This window comes from Dioscorea cayenensis, chromosome 7 (genome assembly GCF_009730915.1).
Source record: "Dioscorea cayenensis subsp. rotundata cultivar TDr96_F1 chromosome 7, TDr96_F1_v2_PseudoChromosome.rev07_lg8_w22 25.fasta, whole genome shotgun sequence".
Taxonomy (NCBI): Eukaryota; Viridiplantae; Streptophyta; class Magnoliopsida; order Dioscoreales; family Dioscoreaceae; genus Dioscorea; species Dioscorea cayenensis.
In genome coordinates this window covers 1,238,556-1,262,186 of record NC_052477.1, presented here as the reverse complement: position 1 = coordinate 1,262,186, position 23,631 = coordinate 1,238,556, and the positions used below count along the sequence as shown (strand labels likewise).

At 34.7% G+C, this 23,631-nt stretch overlaps 3 protein-coding genes across 3 annotated transcripts; 1 reads left to right on the top strand and 2 right to left on the bottom strand.

Annotated features, from left to right (window-relative positions):
• Nucleotides 1-9,633: 9,633 nt before the first annotated feature.
• Nucleotides 9,634-10,901, bottom strand: LOC120264248. The gene has a single exon (XM_039272047.1). It carries the CDS (start codon nt 10,794-10,796, stop codon nt 10,344-10,346), a length of 453 nt encoding a protein of 150 aa, XP_039127981.1. The 5' UTR covers nt 10,797-10,901; the 3' UTR covers nt 9,634-10,343.
• Nucleotides 10,902-14,860: 3,959 nt separating this feature from the next.
• On the top strand, nt 14,861-15,627 carry LOC120264243 (extensin-2-like). Its single transcript, XM_039272043.1, has one exon. It carries the CDS (start codon nt 14,887-14,889, stop codon nt 15,382-15,384), a length of 498 nt encoding a protein of 165 aa, XP_039127977.1. The 5' UTR covers nt 14,861-14,886; the 3' UTR covers nt 15,385-15,627.
• A 1,220-nt stretch (nt 15,628-16,847) lies between these two features.
• Nucleotides 16,848-22,893, bottom strand: LOC120264242 (importin subunit alpha-1a-like). Its single transcript, XM_039272042.1, is given in 12 exon segments — nt 16,848-17,340; nt 17,465-17,833; nt 17,942-18,069; nt 18,258-18,386; nt 20,945-21,023; nt 21,143-21,306; nt 21,417-21,602; nt 21,971-22,102; nt 22,177-22,268; nt 22,381-22,477; nt 22,577-22,588; nt 22,590-22,893. Coding segments are annotated over 11 exon segments (1,584 nt in total). The 5' UTR covers nt 22,788-22,893; the 3' UTR covers nt 16,848-17,340; nt 17,465-17,466.
• Nucleotides 22,894-23,631: the final 738 nt, after the last annotated feature.

The following is a 23,631-nucleotide window of genomic DNA, read 5'->3' as shown; positions in this document are numbered from 1 at the left end:
TAAGTGTAAAAGTTTTAAAAGATTTTGGGTTAAAGTAATAGAAAAGGATTGATGCAAAATGCTTGTGAAAACTAAGGACTAGAAAGGTAAGTTGAAGGGATCATTTAAGGAAATATTGTTATAATCCGAGACCGTTGGATAATTGAAAAGGACCTTTTGAGAATATTATTTATAATCAAGGGACCATTTGTGAGTTTTCAGGGACTGGTTTTGTGAAAGTTAAGTTTTGAGGGCCCAAGTGAATTTCAGTGAAGAGTTAATTGAGAGAAAAATCTGAGCTTTTGATAGTTATTTAATGCCGCCACCATGAATTTTACTCACAGTAACTTGAGGTTAAAAAAAAAAAAAAAAAAGAAAAAGGTGAGAGATTTGGAAGAGAATTGGAAAGAGATAAAAGGCTTGAGCGTTTGGAGAAGAATGGATGAGGAAATATTATTTAAGTAAATGTTTGATGATTTATTTGGTAGTATACTTGGATAACAACTATTATTAATGTATTTGGATTAGAAATGTAATTTTAACGCGAGAAAGAAGAAGGATTTATGATGAAAAATGATGAGTTATTATTAATAAGAGTTATTTAACCCGATTTTAGTTGGAAAAACACTTGTATTTGAGGTTGGAATTTATGGCAAATGGAGGTGATTTCCTTGGATTCTTTGTGTCTTGTGTAGGATTAGGGTTTGGTTTGATTAATTAAGTTTGATAATTACGACGATTGGTGAGCTAACGAGCAATCGCCAGATTGAAACTGGGCTCGAGGTACCAAATCGATTTCGATTGATCAAACCAAGTCGGGATTGAATTGACTGAGCTGAATCGATTCTGGTTGAGCTTGAGTTGATTTGGTTGAGTCAGCTTGATCAAACAAGTCTGAGATTACTGGCCAGTCGTCAGTCACTGATCGCCCGTAAGCGGTTTTGGACCGGAACCAAGTTTGTGCCTCACTGGATTTTCACAAAAGAATCGAGATCGGTTCAAGCTCTGGTTTCAGCTGGAAATTAAGTTTGGTTCAGCACTAAGTGCCGGTCGTGATCGATTCAGCAGTATAGCTCAAATCGAACTCGAAGCTTTTAGCTTTAACACACAACCGAAAGCGCAATCGGACTACGTAAGTGCAGCTTTTAACCGATCGCAGTGAGCTGCTCAATAGAGAGTCTATTATCGTCAGATTTTTCGGTGCTTAAATACGTATTTATTTTTATTATATTATTCTCACAGCTGTCGTTTCGGCCTCGAGTGGCGGAGTTCCGCATCTGGTGAAGCGAACCCAAGGACACCAGTGAGTTTGGTACTGCTATTATTTTTAATATTAATTATTATTATTATTTTGAAATAATTGTTTAACAACTAGTATTTTGGAAATAATTATTTAAGTATTTCATTTTACCTATGTTTAATTTATGTGACAAGGTTAAAATATATGTATATTTACTTGCCGCTCGATAAGTTCCTCGACAATCGCATCGACACATCGGTATCAGCAGTAATTATACACGACCAGGAATAGAAATGGATACACGATACGTGATTTAACTATTCAATTCATGTAGCTTTATTTTTGATGGTTATATATGCTTGATTCGGACGATTTCGCTGAAATCATGCGAGCGCTTTTATGCTTTTACCCACAATATTTCGTGGAATCGTTTTCATTCCTCGGACAGGAAAGCGATATGCACGGATCCGGATTTTTACCGTTTTATGCATTGTTATATCACTTTTCGGCTATCGTTTCAGGAACGACGCTTATTTTCGCGACGCGACAACGCTGTGCCCTGGATAAGGATCCCATGACGCGCGATTTCATACGCATCGCTTTATCGGGTTGTAGCTTACACGTTGGTCTCGGAGTCGGGCGACGGGCCAGCTAAGGCCCCACTCACACGGCAGAGGGTCACGCACGCCAAATTTTAGGAGGCGCGCGACCCGAGCGTTGATTCGCCCTGCATCGCGAGCTAGAGCCCTCGATCGGATTATACATCGGGATCCTGTGAGTCACCACACGGGACCGATGGGCCAACGCTGGCGGGCAGCCAAGACTCAAGGCCCTGCAACCTAGTCGCGACGCAAGGCTAAGTGCGCAGAGCCTTTCCAGTCAGGAATCGATGAACGGATTCATTTATATTACTAGTTTAGTCATGGCATGGCTTAGGGGCGCGAAGCGCACCGCCGCTCTTAGGGAGGCCTCAGCCTCACAATTTGGATTTTCTTAGAAAATTGATTTCGATATCGATCATGATGTACGATCTATGTTTCCAAAAGTTCTTTACGTATTTTGCATAGTAATTTCCTGTGATTTTGAAAAGTTTGTAAAATTATTCGGTGTTTCTTGGTGATTTATATATTTTATATATACCGCATTCTCACATTTGAAATTATCAAGCTCACCACCGACCAACCGCATGCGTCAGAATCGCAGAGCAAGACTAGATTTCCTCGCTCAAGTTTAGGAGCCATCAGTGGTTAAGTCCAAGGCTGAGTGGGTCCTATCACTTTTCTTTTATGTTGTTGGTATCGCAGATCAGTACATGGCGGTTGTACCCACAAATTTGAAGTTATTATATTTGTCAGTATATGATTCGAATCTGCGACTGGTGTAAAAGTTATAAATCGTAATTTAGTAAGTCCGATTTGGTTTTGAGAGGTGTCAGTTTCCGGTTAAAAGGAATTTTTAATCGATGGGCTCCCACATTTCACCCTGGTGAAGGGTGGGTGTGACATCTTTTTGGCATCGTGAGCATGAGGTTGAGATATCTGGTTGGTAGAGATCACGGGTTGTATGTCCCAGGCCTCAAGTTTAGAAGTCATGTCTAGACTTAGAGAGGTTAGTGGTGATTGTAGCGCGAAAGTTAAGGGGCCCAAAGATGAAGTATTTAGAGTCTCCAATCGGGGTTAAAACCTAAGTCGCATATCGATCGAGGACGTGATAGTAGGTTTTGACATTTGAGACAAAAGAGAGTGAAAGTAGTGTATACGTGAGTCGGGATCAGTGTGTTGAGATATTTGTCGGAATTGGTTTTATTCAAAATGAGTTAACTTAAAGATGCCAAAAGAAAGGTGTCGCATGCTTTTTATCGACCTGCTACATCATGTGATTTGTAGTGTGATTATTTCTACTATCGTAAAGCGTGATTTTGTAAAGCAAGAGAAAGCAGGGTCTTGGACCGGTAAGTGAAATTCAGTGATATCGAGTTGATGATGCTTAAGGAAATTTCGAGGACGAAATTTTTAGGAGGAAGGATCAGTAATATCCCTCAGACCCGTGGATAACTCAGTGAAAAATATATTCAGGGTATTACTACAGTTGCAGTAAGAATTTTCTACAGAGTAATCTTGTTGAGAAACCCCAAGTGGACAGAACAAGGACTTAAGTGTAAAAGTTTTTAAAAGATTTTGGGTTAAAGAGTAATAGAAAAAGGATTGATATGAAATGCTTGTGAAAACTAAGGACTGAAAGGTAAGTTGAAGGGATCATTTGGAAATATTGTGTTATAATCCAAGGACCATTGGATAATTTGAAAGGACCTTTTGAGAATATTATTTTATAATCCAGGGACCATTTGTGAGTTTTCAGGACTGGTTTGTAGAGTAAGTTTTTGAGGGACTAAAAGTGAATTTCGGTCAAGAGTTAATTGAGAGAAAAATCTAGACTTTTTGACGATTGTTCATCTTCTTCTCCACCATTTCTGCTACAAGAACTCCGGAAAAGAGTTAAAGAAAAGAAAGAGTCGAGAGATCTGGAGAAATTGGAAGAGATAAAACAGGTATTCGAGAGAAGAATGGATGAAGTATTATTTGCAAAGTATTTTGATGATTTATTTGTTGTAGTATACTTGAATGTATGCTGTGTGTATTTTGGATTGAGAAATGTAATTTTTCGGAGTGAGAAAGAAGAAGGATTTATGATGAAAAAACGACGAGTTATTGCTATAAGCAGCTTGTTGCTTCAATTTTCGGCTGGAAAAACACTTGTATTTGAGTTGGAATTTGCTTCGAAATGGAGGCGTGAGCTTTGCTGGATTTACTTTGTAGTATTACTCGTAGCAATCGAGATTAGGGTTTGGTTCTGATTAATTAAGTTGATAATTATGATGATTAGGAGGTTAATGATAATGGTTAGATTGAAACTGGGTCGAGTTAGTCAAATTGATTTGATTAGATCAAACCAAGTCTGGGATTGAAATTGATTGAGTTGAATTGATCTTTGGCTGAGATGAGCTTGATTTGGTTGAGTCTGGGCTTGATCAAACTCAAGTTGAGATGAGTTTGGGTTTGGTTCAGTTGATTTCGGGTTAAGGGTTTTGACTGAACCAAGTTGGTTCAATGGATTTTTGGAATAAAGAATTGAGTTGGTTCAAGTCTGGTTTCCCAGTGAAATTAAGTTTGGTTCAGTGCAATTAAGGTTGGTTCGTGATTGATTCGCAGTTGTTTAGCCTCGAATCGAGTTTTGTTTAAATACAACCGCAAGGCAATTGGACTATGCAAGGTCGGGTTTTTAACCGATTGGAGTGAGTGGGCCCAATGAGAGTCTATTATCGTTTTCATGTATTTTTCTTTTTGAGTTTAAATATGTTATTTATTTTTATTATATTATTCGGTTAGGGTGTTGTTCGATCTTGAGAGGGAGTTCCGGATTCTGGAATGAACCCAGACACCGGAGTGAGTTAGTAGTGGCTATTATTTTTTTAATATTAATTATTATTATTATTTTTGAAAATAATTGTTTAATAACTAGTATTTTTGGAAATAATTATTTAAGTATTTCATTTTATCATGTTTTAATTTTATGTATAAGGTTAAAATATATGTATATTTACTTGCCGTTGATGTTCCCGACAATCGTATTGATACATCACGGTTTCAGTATAATTATACGTATTTGTAAATAGTGAAAAATACATGTATATGTGATTTAATTATTCAATTCATGTATTTATTTTTGATGGTTATATATGCTTTTGATTTGGAATGATTTGTGAAAATCATGTGAGCTGCTTTAAAATGTTTTCACCGACAAATATTCGTGGAATTGGTTTTCATTCCCGGAATAGGAATGGTATCACTGGATCCGGATTTTACTCGTTTTACGCATTGTTATACTTTGACATTGGCTTTGTGGAAATGATGTTTATTTTCGCTGATGCGAATGCTTGTCCCTGGATAAGGATCCTATGATGTGATTTATACTGCATTGCTTTTATCGTCGATTTATACGCTCGGTTTGATGGCGACGGCGGGCTAAGGCCCGACTCATCGCAGTAGTGGGTCCCCACGGCCAGCCTTTTAGAGGTGGCGCTGGTGGACTCGAGTGTTGATTTGTCCGGATCAGCGTGAGCGTAGAGCCCCGATCGATTATACATCGATCCTAGAGTCACCACATGGGACCGACGGGCCAACGCTCGAGGCGCGCAAGACCTCATGGCTCCCAACCCTAGTCGCTGACCGCTGCTAAGTGGGGAGAGTTTTCCAGTGCCTGGAATTGAGAATGGATTTTTATATTACTTGTTATTTTGGGTTGTGATGAGGGAAGCCTCACCGCTGCTTAGGAGCAATGCTCTCACAACAATTTGGATTTTCTTAAAAATTGATTTGATATTGATTTGTGATGAATTTATGTTTCAAAAAGTTCTTTAAAAATGTATTTTTGCTAGAATTCCCGGTATTTTTGGAAAAGTTGGAAAATTATTTGAGAAGTTTGGTATTTATATATTTTATATATACCGTATTTGAATATTTGAAAATTATTAAGTCACTACCGACCAACCCGAATGTGTCAGTAATCAGCAGAGCAAGACCCTAGATTTCGCTCAAGTTTAGAGCTAGTCGTGGGTTAAGTCCAAGACCCGTAGTGGGTCCCATACTTTTCTTTATATTTGTTGGTATCGTGATCTCAGTAGCGTTTGTACTCCACTAAATTTGAGTTATTATATTTGTTGTATTTATGTATTTGAATCCTCGCAGTTGGTGTAAAGTTATAAATTGTAATTTGTAAGTCTGATTTGGTTTCTGAGAGGTGTCAGGTTTCCAGTTAAAAAGGAATTTTTAACTGATGGGTGCCACATTTACCTCGGTAGAAGGGGTGGGTGTGACAATTTCTCATTTCACAATTTTTCACCAATTATTATATAGCTTATGATCAGAAGAGACAAAAGTTGGAGGAAACAATTCACTCAGTCAAAAGAAGCCTAGAGTTTGAAGAATCCAAGAGGGGTGCACCTAGTAGCCCCTAAGTTTCAGGCGTAGTGCGGGATAGTTTCTTCTGCTATTGTCTTGTGGGTCTCTTAGGAATTTTTCTCTCCCCTCAGAAAGTTCTCCGTTATACACTTGTTTTTTTATTGTTCCACTTCGAGTGGACTATACTTTTTTTCTTTCGAGTGCTTTTAGCCCCTTGTAGCTATGTCATTGTTAGCGCTATTTTGTAGATTTTTTTTTGTATGTTTTTGTTTCTTTATTTAATAAATGTGATTTATCTACATTAATAAAAAAAACCTCTTTTAATCAATTTTTTTTATTATTTTTTTATACATATAAAAATTTTTAGTGATGGTATCCAGATAATCAATCCTTGATGAGTTCCAATATTCATTAAAAAAAAAATTATGATCATGCTACTGGATTCAGCTCACTGTAAATCATTAAAGTTTGAATGTCTAATTCAAGTTTAAAAAAAAAAAGACTTTTTTTTTCCTTGCTGTATTTATCCCCTGTTTCTTTACTTTTGCACATGCATAGAAGTTGCTTTACTGTTAATAAAGCTCTGTTCTCTCTGTTTTTTTCCTTTTTTTTTTTTCTGTAACCAAAACGACGGATAAGGATTAGAGATATTTTCTTTTTATATTTTTATATTTATTTATTTATTTATTTGCTTTGCTCTCTGGGATCTCTTTTGTTTTGTTTGCACCGATTCCTCCAAAATTAGAACCAAATTGATGAAGAGATAAGAATGAATTTTTTTAAAAATTAATATTAATATATATATATATTTTAAAACAATTTCATTTAGACCTAGTATAAGTCCATGATCAAATATTGAAATCATTTTAAAAGTTTTTGTCACGCATGGACAAATGATGGTAAATCCATAGAACCAAAACCAAAACCAGTGAGGCTCAAAGATGATAGAACTTGTCTCAAAGTAGAAAGATAGATATAACAAACTAACAAAAACAAAAAACAAAGACTTTAAAGATACAACATATACAAATTATATGAATGTCCAAAATACAGGATTTAGAGCATACAACAAACAAATACAATAATCCAACTATGACACGAAGGGAACACCAACTATTAATAGTATACTAATCAACCAATCCATCTACTACTCTTGATCTAAAAAGAATTTAAATAATTTTATGAGCTTGACAGCCCAGTATTACGCATTCGAAAACGTACATATCTAAAACATAATGCAATTTAAAGGAGGATAAATATGCAGGTCTAACACATTATAAGGTAAATAAAACACACCCTTTTAAACTTAATTACACACATGCAAATTGAGGCACAATACTCATGCAAAACTCTAACTAAAATGAGCATATAAGAAATGGAACACACACACAAGTATCAACAATAAAATAGCTTTAAAAATGTGATTCCCTGGGTATGTGACAGCATGCCAAAATATGCATCTAATCAAAGATAGTGAACTAAACTAGATATAAATCAAGAGATAAAGCAACAAATGAGACCCTCTAAACATCATTAAATTGATGAAGGGCAACAGAAGAAAATAAGATGAAATGAAAGGTATGAAACCAGCTTCAAAACTACAACCTAGGTTCATACACTAATTGAGAATAATAGTATGTTAGAGTTATAAGATTTAGCATGCAATACATGCAACCGAAAAACATGAATTATTTCTCCAACTCACATGCAGGGGTAATGAAATTATAATTAAACATCAAGATTTAAACATACATCTAATAAGGATATGAAAAACTTACTTAGCACCAACTCTTAGTGTTCTCAACAATAAGAATGACAGAAGAAGAACTATTAGAGGAGTAAAAAAGCTTGCAGTCTATAGAAACATTGATAATAATGCTAGAGAACAATCAAGAGAAACATGCAAACATGAAGAATAACTTGGAGGGATAAGAGAATTGTAGAACCGATGACTTCGGGAAACCGAAGAATAAAAAACTATGGAGTTAGAAAGCATCACATCTTCAAATTTGCAGCAATGAAGGAGAGAAGAAAAGATTCATTTGAAGGCAATTAAGCTCAGGTGAAAAGGTGGTAACATTTCTGGGATATATAACTGGCTCACCGGCTTGCATGGGAAAGTAAAAAAAACAAAAGAACTATTCAAATATTCAAGACTCTCAAAACATGCACTCACAATGAGGGTATGATGTACAATTTTTTTTTTTTTGGGAAGAGGCGCGGGGCGAATCCACTAGAGACTCAGGGACGTGCACAAGCCTCGGTGGGACAAGTGGGGACAGGGCCGTGCTCACGTGGACGCAGGAACCACCCATACACAACCAATATTCACAACTCCCAGAAATGTGCCCTCAGCCAGCCGAGAATCGAACTCTCATCACTCGGTGAGAGCTCTATCGGCGACCGCGTGTACCAATAGATCCGAAAGTCGTTGGCTACAATTTTTCTTTATGTAGTTCAAGTCCAAATCAAATGGCAACAATTCTAAGCACTTCTTAATTCTTACACTATTTCAGAAACCCAAGGATTACATAATACTAAAAACTAAAATTTGTTGTGTTTCAACATCAATATTTCAATAAAACAAACACTCACATTAGTTCAACATAAAAATTATGTACTTGACATTTTTTTCTAAAAGACAAGCTTATTTAAATAAAAAATTAAAATCCATAATTAAATATAATAAAATATTTGATTTTTAAAAACTAAATAGTATAACAAACACCAATAGAACAGTTTATCACTTGTCTCTATCAATACTGACAAAAAAGTGTAGACATATATAAAAGTAGACATATGTATATGTCAAGGAAGTACCCAATAAATCCCTTGAGATGTTGCATGTGATCAATAAAGGCTTTTAAAAAATGGCAGCCATTTTGACACCCTATCAAAATTGATTGTGACCATTTAGTCTCTGCTATTAATTATTATTTTATTAAAATTACATTTTTACTCTTATCATTTTTCTCTTGTTTTCACTATAATCCTCATCCATCTCTCGCTCACTGTCTCACCGGCCATCTCCCTCTCCGGTGATTTTTTGACCTTCGCTTTTGATCTTGACCGAGCTCAAAAACTCAATCTTCATAACAAGTTAATTTTCGATCATAGAATAATAAAATTTTGTCAGACTTTTTTTTAATCAAGATGAGTTACTAGGCCATTAAAAAAAACAGACACAATTAGACCTGACCGAGGTTCGGTTCGAACCGTAGAACCAAACCGGAACCGCCACTATTAGAACCGAACCAGAACCGTAAAAAAGGTTTCGGTTCCAAACCGGAACCTTAACCGGAACTTTAAGGTTCCGGTTAAGGTTTTTATGAGTTGAAAATCAGAACCTGAACCGAACCGGAACCAAACCGTCAGTTCCGGTTCTATTTTTATTTTTTTAAATAAAAAATATATATAATATAATTTTTTATATTTTTTAATTAATTAGAATTAAATTATTTAGAACCGAACTGGAACCGAAATCGTATTGGAACCGAACCGAGAACCGGAACCTTATGACTATGGTTCGGTTCCGGTTCTATAGTTTATAAAACCGGAACCGGCGGTTTTGAACCGAAACCGAACCGTGGTCAAATCTAGACACAATATAACAAATAGGAGCAGAGTCTGTAACCACAGAGACCATTCACACATAACTATTACTCGCACTTCCAGAAATATACTATTACTCATAATTCAAACTTTCACCATTTATGAAAAATTTTAATAAAGACCTATTATCAATAGAACATTTGATTATTAGTAAGTCTTGCTGCTGAGAAGGTGAGATGTAGATGGATAAAATGGTCAATTCAAATAAATAGAACCTTATTGATTATATGTGAACCTACGAGCCATGTTAAGTCACTTTGACACTATACTTGACCTGTCTAGTCATTGTCAATATCCATATAAATATATATATACACATGCAATCAAAATTAATGAAGGACGTAATTATTAACCGATAATTTAGTTATCCCATGTGTCCAATCATATAATTATCATCAATTTTATATTTTAATTTTAATTTATTCACTGGATAAACCCCAAATCAATTATTCCTTTTTTCTCTCTAATTCCCAACCAAAAGAAAACTATTTTCTCATTAAAAAAACGAAAAATTAAAACCAATAATACCCTTTATTCACCAAACGGCACACTACTCATCTGTTCACGACGATCTGACCGTCCATCTCCGATCCAACGGCCACGATCCCTCCACCGCGAGCCAATATCGATTTATAGATCTCGACGAGCACCTTCTCATCATACTCCTTCACCGCCGGCCGCGAGAACCCGGCAACCGCCTCGCCGCCGTACCCATACCCATACCCACCGCGGATCGCCGCCGATCTCGCAAAAGCCAGCATCAGCCGCACATAAGCGTCACGGATCCACGTCAAGATCCTTCTCGGCGACGCCTTTCTCAGCGATCGAAACCTCGAAGCGATCCGGATCCGGCTCCGAATCCTCCAAAACCCTCGCCGCCTCCCATCTCCTAGCTCAGCCTTCGCCAGTCGCCGTCGCCTCCTCCGCCGCTTCCCCTCCGGCGAATCCAACCTCCGGTACGCTTTCTCCTTCCAATACGTCTTCAATCCTCCATTGAATCTCTCCATTCTCGAACTTTTTTCTCGATTTTTTCCAACTTTTTTAGGGATTTCGAATGGGGAGAACCATCGAGGGTGGTGTATTTAAGAACTGAGATATGGTCACTGCTTTCGCGCGGTTGATGGGCCATTATTATAACTACGTGTTTGTGGTCAAATCACCGCTCAATCTTAACCGTTGATCTCGGGAGATCGTTTTTAGAGATTCGGGTTTTTTTTAGATTACGTCCCTTAATTTTAGGACTTGCTTTTTAAATATGTTAAAGTTTTTGGACGTATTTGCAAAATAAATACTTTTTTTGGGATTTTTTTAATATTTTTTTTACATACTATATTTAATTATTTATATTTAAGTTCCTGAAAATCGGGCGGATCACATGTGAGCGGTTGTTGCATTTTGTTGTCTTACGTGGCACGTGATTCCCTTGATGGTTTAATCTTGGCCGTTGAGATTGTTTGAAGATTCGTGTTGTCCATCTCCTAATATTTTAGAGTTTAGTTTGATGAAATTTATCTATTTTTATAAAAAAAATTTATTTGTAAATAAGTTTTTTATTTTTCATAATTTTATTTTAAATTTTTATAAATATTAATTTAAATTTGTGTTTTCATGAGTACGAGGGTAAGACAACCACTAAATGACCTACTGAATGGTGCTGGGTCAAATCCCTGAACTGCATTACTGTATAATATAATATAAATATGATAATATAATATAAAAATATTACTATGGTAGTGTTTGTAGCACTTTGGAGTGGATTTTTTTTTTAATGGAATTACAAATGGCGGGTTTTCAATGGGGATTTGGGTTTGGTTTAATTAGACAGATGTCAATCAATATAATAATCCAACATGCATTTTATATTAATTAATTATTGACTAATTATCGATGACACATGATATGTTTTTTATTAATTTTATCTTTATATATTTGTTGTGGCATCAAGACAAGGACTTATTTGCATGTTTGCATGGATCATTATGCATAATATTTTTATAAAACTACTTGAATTTTCATAAATCAACACATATATTATATATATATATATATATATATATATATATATATATATATATTTTTTGTAGACTTGGTAAATGGATTGGATTGGATCGATAAAGATTAAAAATGATTTATAAATTTACATTGGATTTGGACTTATCAACAGCATCTCTTTTTCTTAATGTCTTTTTGAAAAAAATTCTGGTTTTGGTTGATCAATATTAGATAGATAACAGTTTGGTAGGTTTAGTTAAGTTTAGGATTTTTAAAATTTTGGTTTTTTTTTTGTGACAACTTGGTTTTGTTGAGTAGAAATACCAAAATTTCATTTAACGCATTTTTTTTTAAAAAAATAAATATTATAATACGAGATTTTGCATTTTAGTCCAAATTTAAGTGCATTATTATTATTACTATTCTTATTTACATGAATAAACCATCTCACCCGATGTATTTTATTTAACTTTCAACAATGTATTGGAAGAGAGTTGAACTCTCGACTTTTCCATATAAGAGTTAAACGCCATAATCGTTCAGCTATTGTGAGGGTAACTTTATGTTAGTTCTTTAACTACTAATTTATTTTATGAAATAATTTTTTACCATTTAAAAAAATTAGGAAAAAAGTACTTCAGATGTGCATTTTCACTTAGACAAAAGCGAATAAATAATTAACAAATTTATGCGTAATTAACAAATTTATGCGTTATTTAGTTTAATTTACTCATTTATTATGAGATTAACACATATCTAATTAAGATCCCTTTTGCTTGTATATAGAGATAAATAACATTATCATTTTTTATGTTTTATTAGTTTTTTTTTTTTACCAAAAAAAAATTAATAATAGGTGGTATCCATCCATTCGGCCATTTGATTCCATTCATATTGAAAATTTTCCATAATCAAACATATTATTACCAATGTTTTTTCTTTCTCTAGGTGTTGTTTAGTGTTGTTGTAGCCCAATGAATTTGTAATAAAAACCAAAGAAAATCATATATTCCATTATTTGTCCACGCATAATAATAATAATAATAATAATAATAATAATAATAATAATAATAATGTTATTTGCATCATCTCCAATATATATATATATATATATAAATTAAAAAGGGTCCCCACTGAAATGAATGGAATAAATCAAAAGTAATGTGTTGTTGGTCCATATCCCCATCCCCATTCCATGCTTATCTATCCAGCCTGTGATTCCAAACATGCACCAACATGCCATATAGTTTTAAAAAGTCATAAAAAAGTTTTTCTATTTTTCTATCATTACAAGCATATATTGTATGCATTTGAAGCAATGTTGGTTTAATTTAAAAGGCATGATATGGTGATGTTTGGTTGTGTTTGAAACCAAAAATAAAAAATAAAAAAAAAAAGAAGAAAATGTGATGAGACTGTATGATGTAAATATGGAATTAATTTGGATTTATCAATAATTTCTTTGTTGTTTTGTCAATAATTTATTAGATCTCTGGGAAATTTTGAAATTTAAATGAACTTTATGATTATCTATCCATGATTTTTTTTTATTTTTTTTTTTAACCAAATGGGTAAGCACTTGTGGGTGTGTGTACCATCTTGAATTGATCCTCCAACTCATGCCTACCCACTAGATGGGTACAAAAATTAGGTTGCAACTACGGAGATTTATACCTCTGGACCATAAGCTTTTTTATATCTATTCAAAAATTACAATAAAATTATTGAAATATTTTATAAATACATAATTATTTTGAATATATAGTCATTTTTTATTTTTCAATTATTTGAAAAGGATGAAAAAAAAAATCTTATTTTTCTCTGTTAATTTTTTTTTATCTTCCCTAGACCTCTCGTCATTCATCAAGAGTTCAATATAAGTGAAAGTTCTTGTATCTTGAGGACTTGCGAATTAGATGATTAATTCCTAAGCATGTCTCTTTCATTAACTATGCTTGTTGTAATTGTTAATATAATATATATATATATATATATATGATAACCTTCATATTGTGCTTTCCTTGTCTTCACTTATTAAATTTCAAACTATTCTAATTTCAAATCATGTATCTTTCACTGGACCATAATAAACATTGTCACACCAAACTTTTGAGTTCATTAAATCGCTCTCCCCAAATAAAATTTGTTGTATTACTAATTAATACATAATATTTGTCTCCTCTTAAGAAACACCAACTTGTGTATTTAATTATCCAACAAATTCAATTAATGTCAAATTTAAATATTTTAAAACTAAACAACATTTACTATTAAAAAATAATTTAAATATTAAAAATTCAAATTATTTAAATAAAATAATTTTGAGTTTAAATTTTTATCCACATTAAAAAAAATCTTTTTTTTTTCATATAGCTCCCATCATATGGCTAATCGCTTCGGATTAGTTTAGAACTTATAATATTTTAAAAACTAGTAGACCAAAAATAAGAAATTATGTATATATATATATATATTAGTTTTTGATTTCTCAATTTTTCATATTAAGCCAATATATATATATATATAAACATTTTATTCAAAATCATTTACTTTACATCCAGTTTTTTGTTGTTGTTTTTTATTTTTTATTTTTATTTAAAGTTTAAATAAATAACTGCTACAAATATAAAAGCGTATTTACATACTCAATAATATTTTACCTTCGTTTTACATAGGATTTTTATTTTAAAATCCCTCTACAATAATAATCTTATATAAAAAAAATCTGATATCAGTAGACCAAATAACCGTTGATAACATCCACGTTTCTCAATATTGGGCCAATACCGTTAATGTAAAAAAATATGTATATATTCTAAGAAATTGAAGGTACACTATGTGTTAACTTAAGTCAAGCATTTCACATGCATTTCATTAAACAATGTCTCAAAGAGTCAAAAGATGAAATTATTCATGTCACACGTGCCAGCCAACTATAATCCAGCTTGGCAACCTCTTCAGCACGTGTGAAATCTCCTTCCCACCACCGACATTCCCGATTCATCCACGTGTCCTCATCTTGACCGTCCATTCACTCTCTTCTCTCAATTAAAACCACGTCTCTTTCTAACTATCTCTCTCTCTCTCGTTCTCGAACTCCAAAAGATGACGTTTCCCACGTTTCCCCTTCTCCTTCTCCTCCTCTTCACCGCATCTCGACCGTCCATTTGTGATCCAACGGCTACGATCAAGACCGATTGCACAATGTGCTCTTCTTGCGAAAACCCTTGCCAGCCTCTCTCGCCGCCGCCGCCACCGCCGCCGCCGAGCTCAAGCTCTGAATGCCCTCCGCCGCCTTCGCCACCGAGCTCCGGTTACTACTACTCATCGCCACCGCCTCCATCATCATCCGGCTCGGGGACCATCTCTTACGCTTCACCGCCACCACCCTATGGCGGCGGCGGTGGTGGTGGTGGTGGTGGAGGGTACTATAAGGCGCCGCCGCCGCCGAACCCTATACTACCGTACTTCCCGTACTACTTCTACAACCCGCCGCCGCCGCCGTCGAAATACGTTTCCCTTTCGCTTGCTCACCGTGCGATTCCCGTTTCCCTTATCCCTTCTCTTCTTCTCGTCGGGCTCTTGGCCTGGTGCGTCTCGTGATCGGGTTATCGGGTTTCGGGTTTTCGGATCTGGGATCCGGATCCGGTTAATGTATTATTAATATCATTATTATTATTTTTTGGGTTCATTTTTTTTTTGTGTGTAGTAATAATTAGTTGGGGTAATTAAGAGAGGGAGGGGATAAGTAATAATGGTAATTAGTGTTGCATTAATGAAGTGTTAGAAAGATGATTAAAAATGTAATAATAATAAATAAAGGTGGTGGCATTGGATTCCTTATTCTGCAGGTCATGAATGGCTACTTTTTATTGGAACGTTTTATTTTTATTTTTATTTTTTTAAGATAAAGATGATGTGATAGAGTTGTTTATTTTATTTTATTCTATTGAATTTATTTATTTATTTATCTGTTGTTTTTTTAAAAGAAAAGGGAGGGAGAGATCCGGAGAATATGGTAAGGTGGGGTGTTAGTTAAGAGGGGGGTATGGGCGAACATGGTTATGTTTGGTTTGTGGGATGAGAACACTTTATGCTTAAAAGATTACGTGGCAGTGTCTTATTGGTTGTACGTTTTTGTGTATGTATATGAATGACCCTGTAAAGATTATGTATATAAAGTAATGACAATTTGATGGATTCTGATTGCTTTCAAAAGAACAAAAGATTTATTCTTTTTGAAAAACACACACTGCTTTTTAAAAACTAGGTAACAGCAATGATTAAAAAAACCACTTTCCCCTCAAAAGAACTTTGGCCAAAACTAATTCTCTGAGCCTATTGGTAAATTCTGAGTATTTTTTTTTTTTTGAATAAAATATCAAATTATAATTTATTATTATTATTATTATTATTATAGGTTTAAACTTTAATTTCAATTAAAATGACTATTCAATTTCAATCAGATAAATAACATATCTAATCTTATATATGATGATAAGAAAATTTCGGTAGCTAAATAACTATTTTAAATCAAATTGAAATTTAGACATCAAAATTAAAAACAAAAATCATAATTTAATGCTTATTGAAAAATTTACTCTACAAATTTTAAAACCAAACACATTTTAATCTATTAACACTAAAATCCTAGTAAATTCTTTAATCAAAAGCACTTTAATCAATTGGACTCTTTAATCCATTAGCACGAAAATATCTCCATGAGGGTGAAACTAAAGGGCACACATAAAAAGACACATGAACCACATTAAAAAAAAAAAAACCACATATAACATGGGGGCACATATTTTTTGTTCCAAAACCAGAATATTCTCTAGTTCTGACGTATCACAACCTGACATGTGTTGTCAGAAAAAAAAAAATTAATGACACATACAGGTCAACCAAAAAATACTCTGATTCTAGGATCCGACAATATAAGCTCCATAACATGTGTTCACTTTATAAAATAATAATAATAATACTAATAATAAAAATCTTGTTAAAAAAACACACACATCAAAGGATACCAATATCTCACCAGGAAAGAAATATATGAGAATAAATCACAGTAACAAACAGTGCATGAAATGACAATGATTTAAATAGGTAATACATTTGGTAGTCCCTCAAAAACAAACCACTGGACCGAATGAGTGTTGCTTGCAAAGCAGGCATATCTAAATTCAAAACACTTGACAGACTATTTCACTTAACAATCTGCTTTCTCTTCGCACTATACATGACACAAGAGATATAAATAACACAATACCGCTTTCAACCATGAAGATTAAAAAGGTGAAGATTCGTTTCCGTGTGAGTACGAAATACGAAAAATACGATGTTTTCTGTCCGCCTACAGCATTCAAAGAAAGCCTGCGAGACCAAATCAACCTCCCAGTTGAAACAAGACTGCATCAAGATGATCTTGTTTAACACCGTTGCCGCCTCAATTGCAATGTTATGTTTACTGGACTGACTGGACTGGACCCAAATCGACATGACAGGACTCCTCAACTGACCTGACGCTTCCTCGGCACCACTGCTCCTTGCAACTCTCTAAACAACATTGTAATGATGCCACCATCCAGAATATGAATAATCAGTTCTTGAGGTCTTTTTCATAGAAGCACAATATGATAGAGATGGAAAATAAATGGAGAAGAATCAGTGTTATCCATACCTTCAGCCGAAGTTGAATCCGCCAGGAGGTGCTGCCGGCTGCTCACCGGTAAAAAATCCAGGTTGAGGCGCATCACCAGTAGGCATCTCATCTTCTTCCTCCAACCAATAGGTTTCGAGGATCTTGACAGCCTTCTCATAAATTTCAGTGTTATCATGACTCTGAAGGTTCTCAATCTTCTCAAGACCCTCAGCATCGTCAATCATCTGAGCATAAATATTTACGTCCCCAGAGGCACCCAGGTTCTTCTCAGCTTCCCCAACCTTCAAAATGTTCTCAAGACCTTCTAAGCAAACAGTGACAATTCTAGGGTCCGGGCAAACCAGGAGGTCACATAAGGGTTTTATACAGCCCTGGCTCACTAGATACCTGGATAATTCATCACTCAAGATATAAGCATTACAAAGAAGATTATATTTTCACAAATAAAAGAAACATGTTTCAACTGATTATGGCTGTGAGTCTGTGACAACATACTTGATTTGTTCATGGGTACCACCAGAAGTAGCATTAGAAATGGCCCATGCTGCCTCTTTTTTAATGTCAAACTCCGCAGTTTGAAGCAAATGCACAAGGGGACCAATGATCTCAGCAGAAATGACAGCCTAGAATTAAGAAAAGAACATGTACATTGTAATTTGCAGATGAAATTGTATTAAATAGAAAAGAAGAGAAATGATTCACAAAAATTAATGTCAGTTAAGTGAACTTCAGTTTGGCAGGCATGTTTTTCATTGTACCTCTTCAGTTTAAATGAAAAATTTGAGGAAAACATGTTTGTGTGCTCACATACCTGTATCTGCTCCTTATTACCAGCAGTGATGTTAGAAACAGTCCAGCAAGCTTCCTTCTTAATGCTCTTCTTATGGTTATGGGTCAGAAGGTTCAGGAGACATGGGAGTGCTTGATGATTGATGATATACTACAAAACAAAAAGAGTAATCAGCTAAATGAAATAGATGATGTTAGAAAATAATAATAATAATAATAATAATAATAATAATAATAAAAGATACACATTGGAACAAAAGCATGCATGAACAAATGGCAAATACAAAATAGAGCCATACAAATTAATTGCTTGTAATAGAAAAATGAAAAAGGACAAAGTTTAGAAGATCTCCTATCAGGCAAAAATACAAAAATATCTTCCAAACAGTGAATGTTATTACAGTCACAGACCTTGAAATGCTCAACTAGTGAAGCAAAAGAGTCATATAGATATGTTGTCAAAAATGGGAGCTAAAATATCCAAAGTATGATTACCAGTTTCCTAAAAAGGGATAGTTGACAGAAACCCACATCCTTATAGATAAAATACTCTTAAATAAGACGTTTAGCAACATATCATTTACCTACAGCCATTATCACTGACAATCAGGTAAGATTAAGTGAGGTTGGAACCAGCCCATACAAAGTGATGTTAACATTGTCCACCAATGCTTGTTTGCAAAAAGTAAATGGAAACGGAAGCAGAACCAAGCTAGCCTACTGAAAATCTATGTTGCTGAAGTACATCATAATTAAATATGACGACACAAACAGAGTTGCATTGCCTCTTTTAAAGATGTAAATTGCTACTGCAATAAAAGAATGAAGCGTGGATTGACTTCAACGCCAATAAAGCAAATAGAACATTAGGGCCCTAACATTAGGTCAAGGACACTAGTTGATCAGACATGAGAATTGAGAAATAAGACTTTTGCAGATACCATATCAGCAGTATATCACAGGACCTTTTGGCTTTTCACTGAGTGGAAATTTGCTAGGAGATTATCATGAAAGGGAGGCTTCTATAGTAGAGGATATGGGAAGTTTTTATTCAATAAAATTTCAACAAACTGAAAACTGAAATACATGGAGAAATGAAATGCAACATGTTGCGCCAGCTAGTTCGCATCAAATCATTTCCAAACTGAGTTGCGCTCACCCATACATTATGTTCTGCAATTGGGCAACCAGGAGATCAATTTTTGGTCAAAGGATCCATGAACTGACTGGATCCAATAGCATAAGAAGGCATAGAGGCTGTAACAATGACAAATTTAACTTAGGCCCACAATGAGTCAATAAAGAATCAGCAAATTTTTATCCTTGCCACATAAGGATAAATTTAAAGGTTGTTTGGTAACACTAAAATTCCATAGGATCTCCTATCACCACCACGACAACTAGTACTAGTACTACTACTTTTTTAAAAAAATATATTCTCAGAAAATTTTTAAATTTTAAATAAAAATTTCAAAAATGATTGAAAAATATATTTTAAGAAAATCATTTTAAATATATTTTTATTATGGTTCTTAAAAATATTATAAATATCCATGTAGAAAATTCTTTTCTTGCGTTGAACTAAACACTCATTCCATAGGATTAAAGTCCATCAAAATTTCTACAAGAATCATTTTCACTATCTACGGAAAAAAACCGTGCATATTTTACATCCAAACAAACCTTATATGGCTAAGAGGCTAACTCATTATGAGAGCTGGACCAATATACATAGTTAATGTGTTTCTCAAATGAACTACTGCAATAAAGGCAATGCAATTACTCATTACGCACTATATACATCATCTATAGAAATATCAGATCTCACAACAAAGAGTGATGAACAATGCACAACCACTTTCTAATTTATAGAGTTCACTTTGCCCTTACCTAATTCTTAGAGTAAAACAATGCAAAGGCAAGCAACACTTTCTAACGATCAATTTAAGAATTAATAATCAATACAATTTGATTACTTAATTGATTACTCAATGAGTACTACCCCTAGAGTCCACTCCTTCCCCAACCATTAATCAATTTATATGACCATTGAGGAACCTTTTTTACAAAATTTCTTCTATTCCAATAGATTTATTTGTAATTGTCAATTCATCATTGAGATCAGTTGTATATAGAATAAAGCCATTTAAGTTGTCTCCAACCAAGTTGAAAGAACCCTCAATCAATATGTTGCCATCATAGTAACGTCTTCCATATGGCTTAATTAAAACAATAATTTAATTGCAGGACAAGATGAGATTTCTCTAGGCATATTTAAGTTTAGCTCCATTATTTGTTACTCCCAATTAAGAACAGTAGTCGGATGCCCATCTCCATCATCTTTCAAGGATAATGGAAACAGGAGGCGTTATGCAGCATATTCAATTCTGAATGATCAGAAGAATTTTAGTATCTGTGACCAACCAGACACATTATGTAGGTATCTTGCAGAATCTGAAGAAAACACAATGATTGTAACATTAATCATTTAACATATAATGCTCATTCATCATGTTTGATTTATTCATAGATCAGATGTCACATTAACACAATTGTTCACAGAAGCAAACAATTCATGTAACAAAAGAGCTATCCAAGATCTAATCAACACTTGATGTATCAGTCATGTCCAGATCATAAGGTGAAGATAATGGCTAAAAATGCCAAAAATGTATGTAGAACACAAAAGCCACTTAGAAGAGAATATACCTGAGTTTGTACATCATCCCCAGTGACAATATTTCCAACAGTACGGAGAGCAGGAATCAGAACTGATGGTGATGGATGGCTAAAGAACCCACACAACAAGAGAATAGCAGGGGAATTAGAACATTTGGACACAATGGAGAAAAGAAGAATCAAAGAAGTAGCACACGAGCAAAACTGATTAAGGTGCCTAAAACATACAGAAGAAGCTCAACAAGTCTTGGGCAGACACCAGCTTCAATGACAGCTTGAATTTTGTCATTTGTACCATCAGAGAGATACGAAAGAGCCCAGCATGCATCAGTAAGAACCTCCTCATCATTTGAATGGATGAGGCGCTCAAGTGCAGGAAGTGCAGGTTTTGTCTGATTACAGGGAAAAAAATACACAAAAAATACACAAGTGTGAAGCAAATAAACCAATCACACACTGAGGCAACAAGGTTCAATAAAAGAGATTAAGCCAGAAGGCAAACCAGTTCAAAGTTTGGTTGTGGTTTTCCCCTGCAAAAGTTTGACAAAGTCCAGGTGGCATTCCGCAACATAGATAGCTTAGCATGCTCATTCAGCTGAGCCAGCAATGGCATCAAAGCACCATGGTTTAGGACAAGATCCCGGCACCTTGGTGAATCACCGGCAACATTGCCGAGAGCCCACACAGCCTACATTTAAGAAAATGAAGGCAAAAACTAGGTAAGAAATCATGGAGAAGAACAGAATTTGACAACAAATAACAACCAACAGTTGCTATATAGTTCATCTATGCACCTGGAAAATAATAATCAAATAAGAAAAAAAATCAATATTTTGACCAACTCAATGTCAATGTTCATGTTTGCACCCGGAAAAGTATAATCAAATAAGAGAAGGAATCAATATTTTGACCAACTCAATTGCAATCTCCTAGGCATCATTCTGAATGGCACAATAACTACCATGTAATAACATTTCAGTTTACACTGACAAAAGTTCAGAAAGACTAGTAACCGCGTTAAGTTTAATCAAAATAAAAAAAAAAAAATCGATATACCTGCTCCCGCACATCATCACTGGGGGAACCAAGAAGCTTCACAAATATTGGAACAGCCCCATGGTCTATCACCACTTTAGTGTTATCAGATGTACCAGAGGCAATGTTGGTCAATGCCCAAGCTGCTTCAAACTGCAAAGTTACACCCAAATCATCAACAAAAGGTACAAGAATACAACACCAACCAAAGACAACAATATCCAGACCTGAAGCTGGGGATAGTCCTCCCGCATAAGAAACTCAACAAACTTCGGCACTACACCAGATTGAATAACCTCTTCGATTGGAGGGCTTCGTTCTAATGCAAATAACACCAGAGATGGTTTATAACAGCAATGAAACAGATCAAAGATCAAAAGATCATAATGATATTAGAAACAAAAAGCAGAATTTTTTCAAAGAATTCCAACCAATTGAAAGTAATTTCCGGAACTGAGTGGTCGCCTCAAGCTGCATAGTGCTATCATCGGAGTAAACCCCAGCCACCATCGCCGGCAAGCTCTCCAACTGCGATCCCAAAACACGCAAACCATGAGTTCCACAACAAAAACCCTTGCCATGATCGATGCCCCAAAGACTCAAACCCTAGGTCAACCAGAAGCCAACCTTCTTCTCGATGGCCGAGGGCATGGATGGAAGCAGTGAACTGCTGGGCCTGCATACCCTCACGACGCTTCTTCTGAAGACTCTCCTCCCGGCGGCTCTTCCGGATCTCGACCATGTTGTCCTCCCGCCGCCTCCGCCCTTCCTCGGCATCCACCGCCACCTTGTACTTGTTCCTACGAACCTCCGCCCTCTCGCTCGGCCTGAGCGACATCGTGGCGATCGACCACAAGCTCGACAAGAATCGAACAAACCCTAGAAAGCCGATCTGAAACCCTAGAGTTGCTTTGCGGTTCAAAATGCGAATCAGAGAAACCCTAATTCAAACGGATATAAATTTCAAGGTTTTCACAAAATCAGAAAACCCCCTGAATTCTTGAGAATTATTTCTCTTATAGTCTTCACAGATATTAAAATTTACAGGGATATATTTGAAAATTAACTCCCTATTTTAACTAAAAAAAGTTAATTAGTTTATGCTTAACTAGCCCCTGAGTCATTAGCAATTGCAAAAAACTCCACACACACATATATATATTATTTTTAAAGTACATAAACTTGCATTAAATTTGAAATAATTTAAAGTGGCAGGAATTAATCATTCTTTTTCTTTAATATTATCCTGTCCTACGTGATCATATTGGAGTATTAATAAATAATGACCCAATAAATACATATGACAATGTTGTGAACAATAATTTCTAAAGTAAATAATAGGAAAAATATAATTTTTAAACGTTAATTATTTTTAATGCTACCATCTTCATGGAACCCTCTCAAGTCAAGCGAAAAGACCTCACCGCATCTCATTTTCCATATGCATATACAGTGGCTGAGGCAGAGGACAAGGGGTGAATTAAAAAAAAACATTCAACTAATAAAATTTTTATTTTTTTAATTTTATTTATATATTAATTTATAATTTAGTTTATAAAAATCAGATGTTAAATAATAATTTTTTACAAAAATTCTACTAAAAATATAGTTTTATATATTATATAACTTAAATTTATAAAAATAAAAAACTAAAACATAGATTTTTTTAAATATACTCAAAT

What these genes read in the sequence shown, in the direction of transcription:
- LOC120264248 (XM_039272047.1), bottom strand. Translation starts at nt 10,796, where the DNA reads ATGGAGAGATTCAATGGAGGATTGAAGACGTATTGGAAGGAGAAAGCG.
- LOC120264243 (XM_039272043.1), top strand. Translation starts at nt 14,887, where the DNA reads ATGACGTTTCCCACGTTTCCCCTTCTCCTTCTCCTCCTCTTCACCGCA.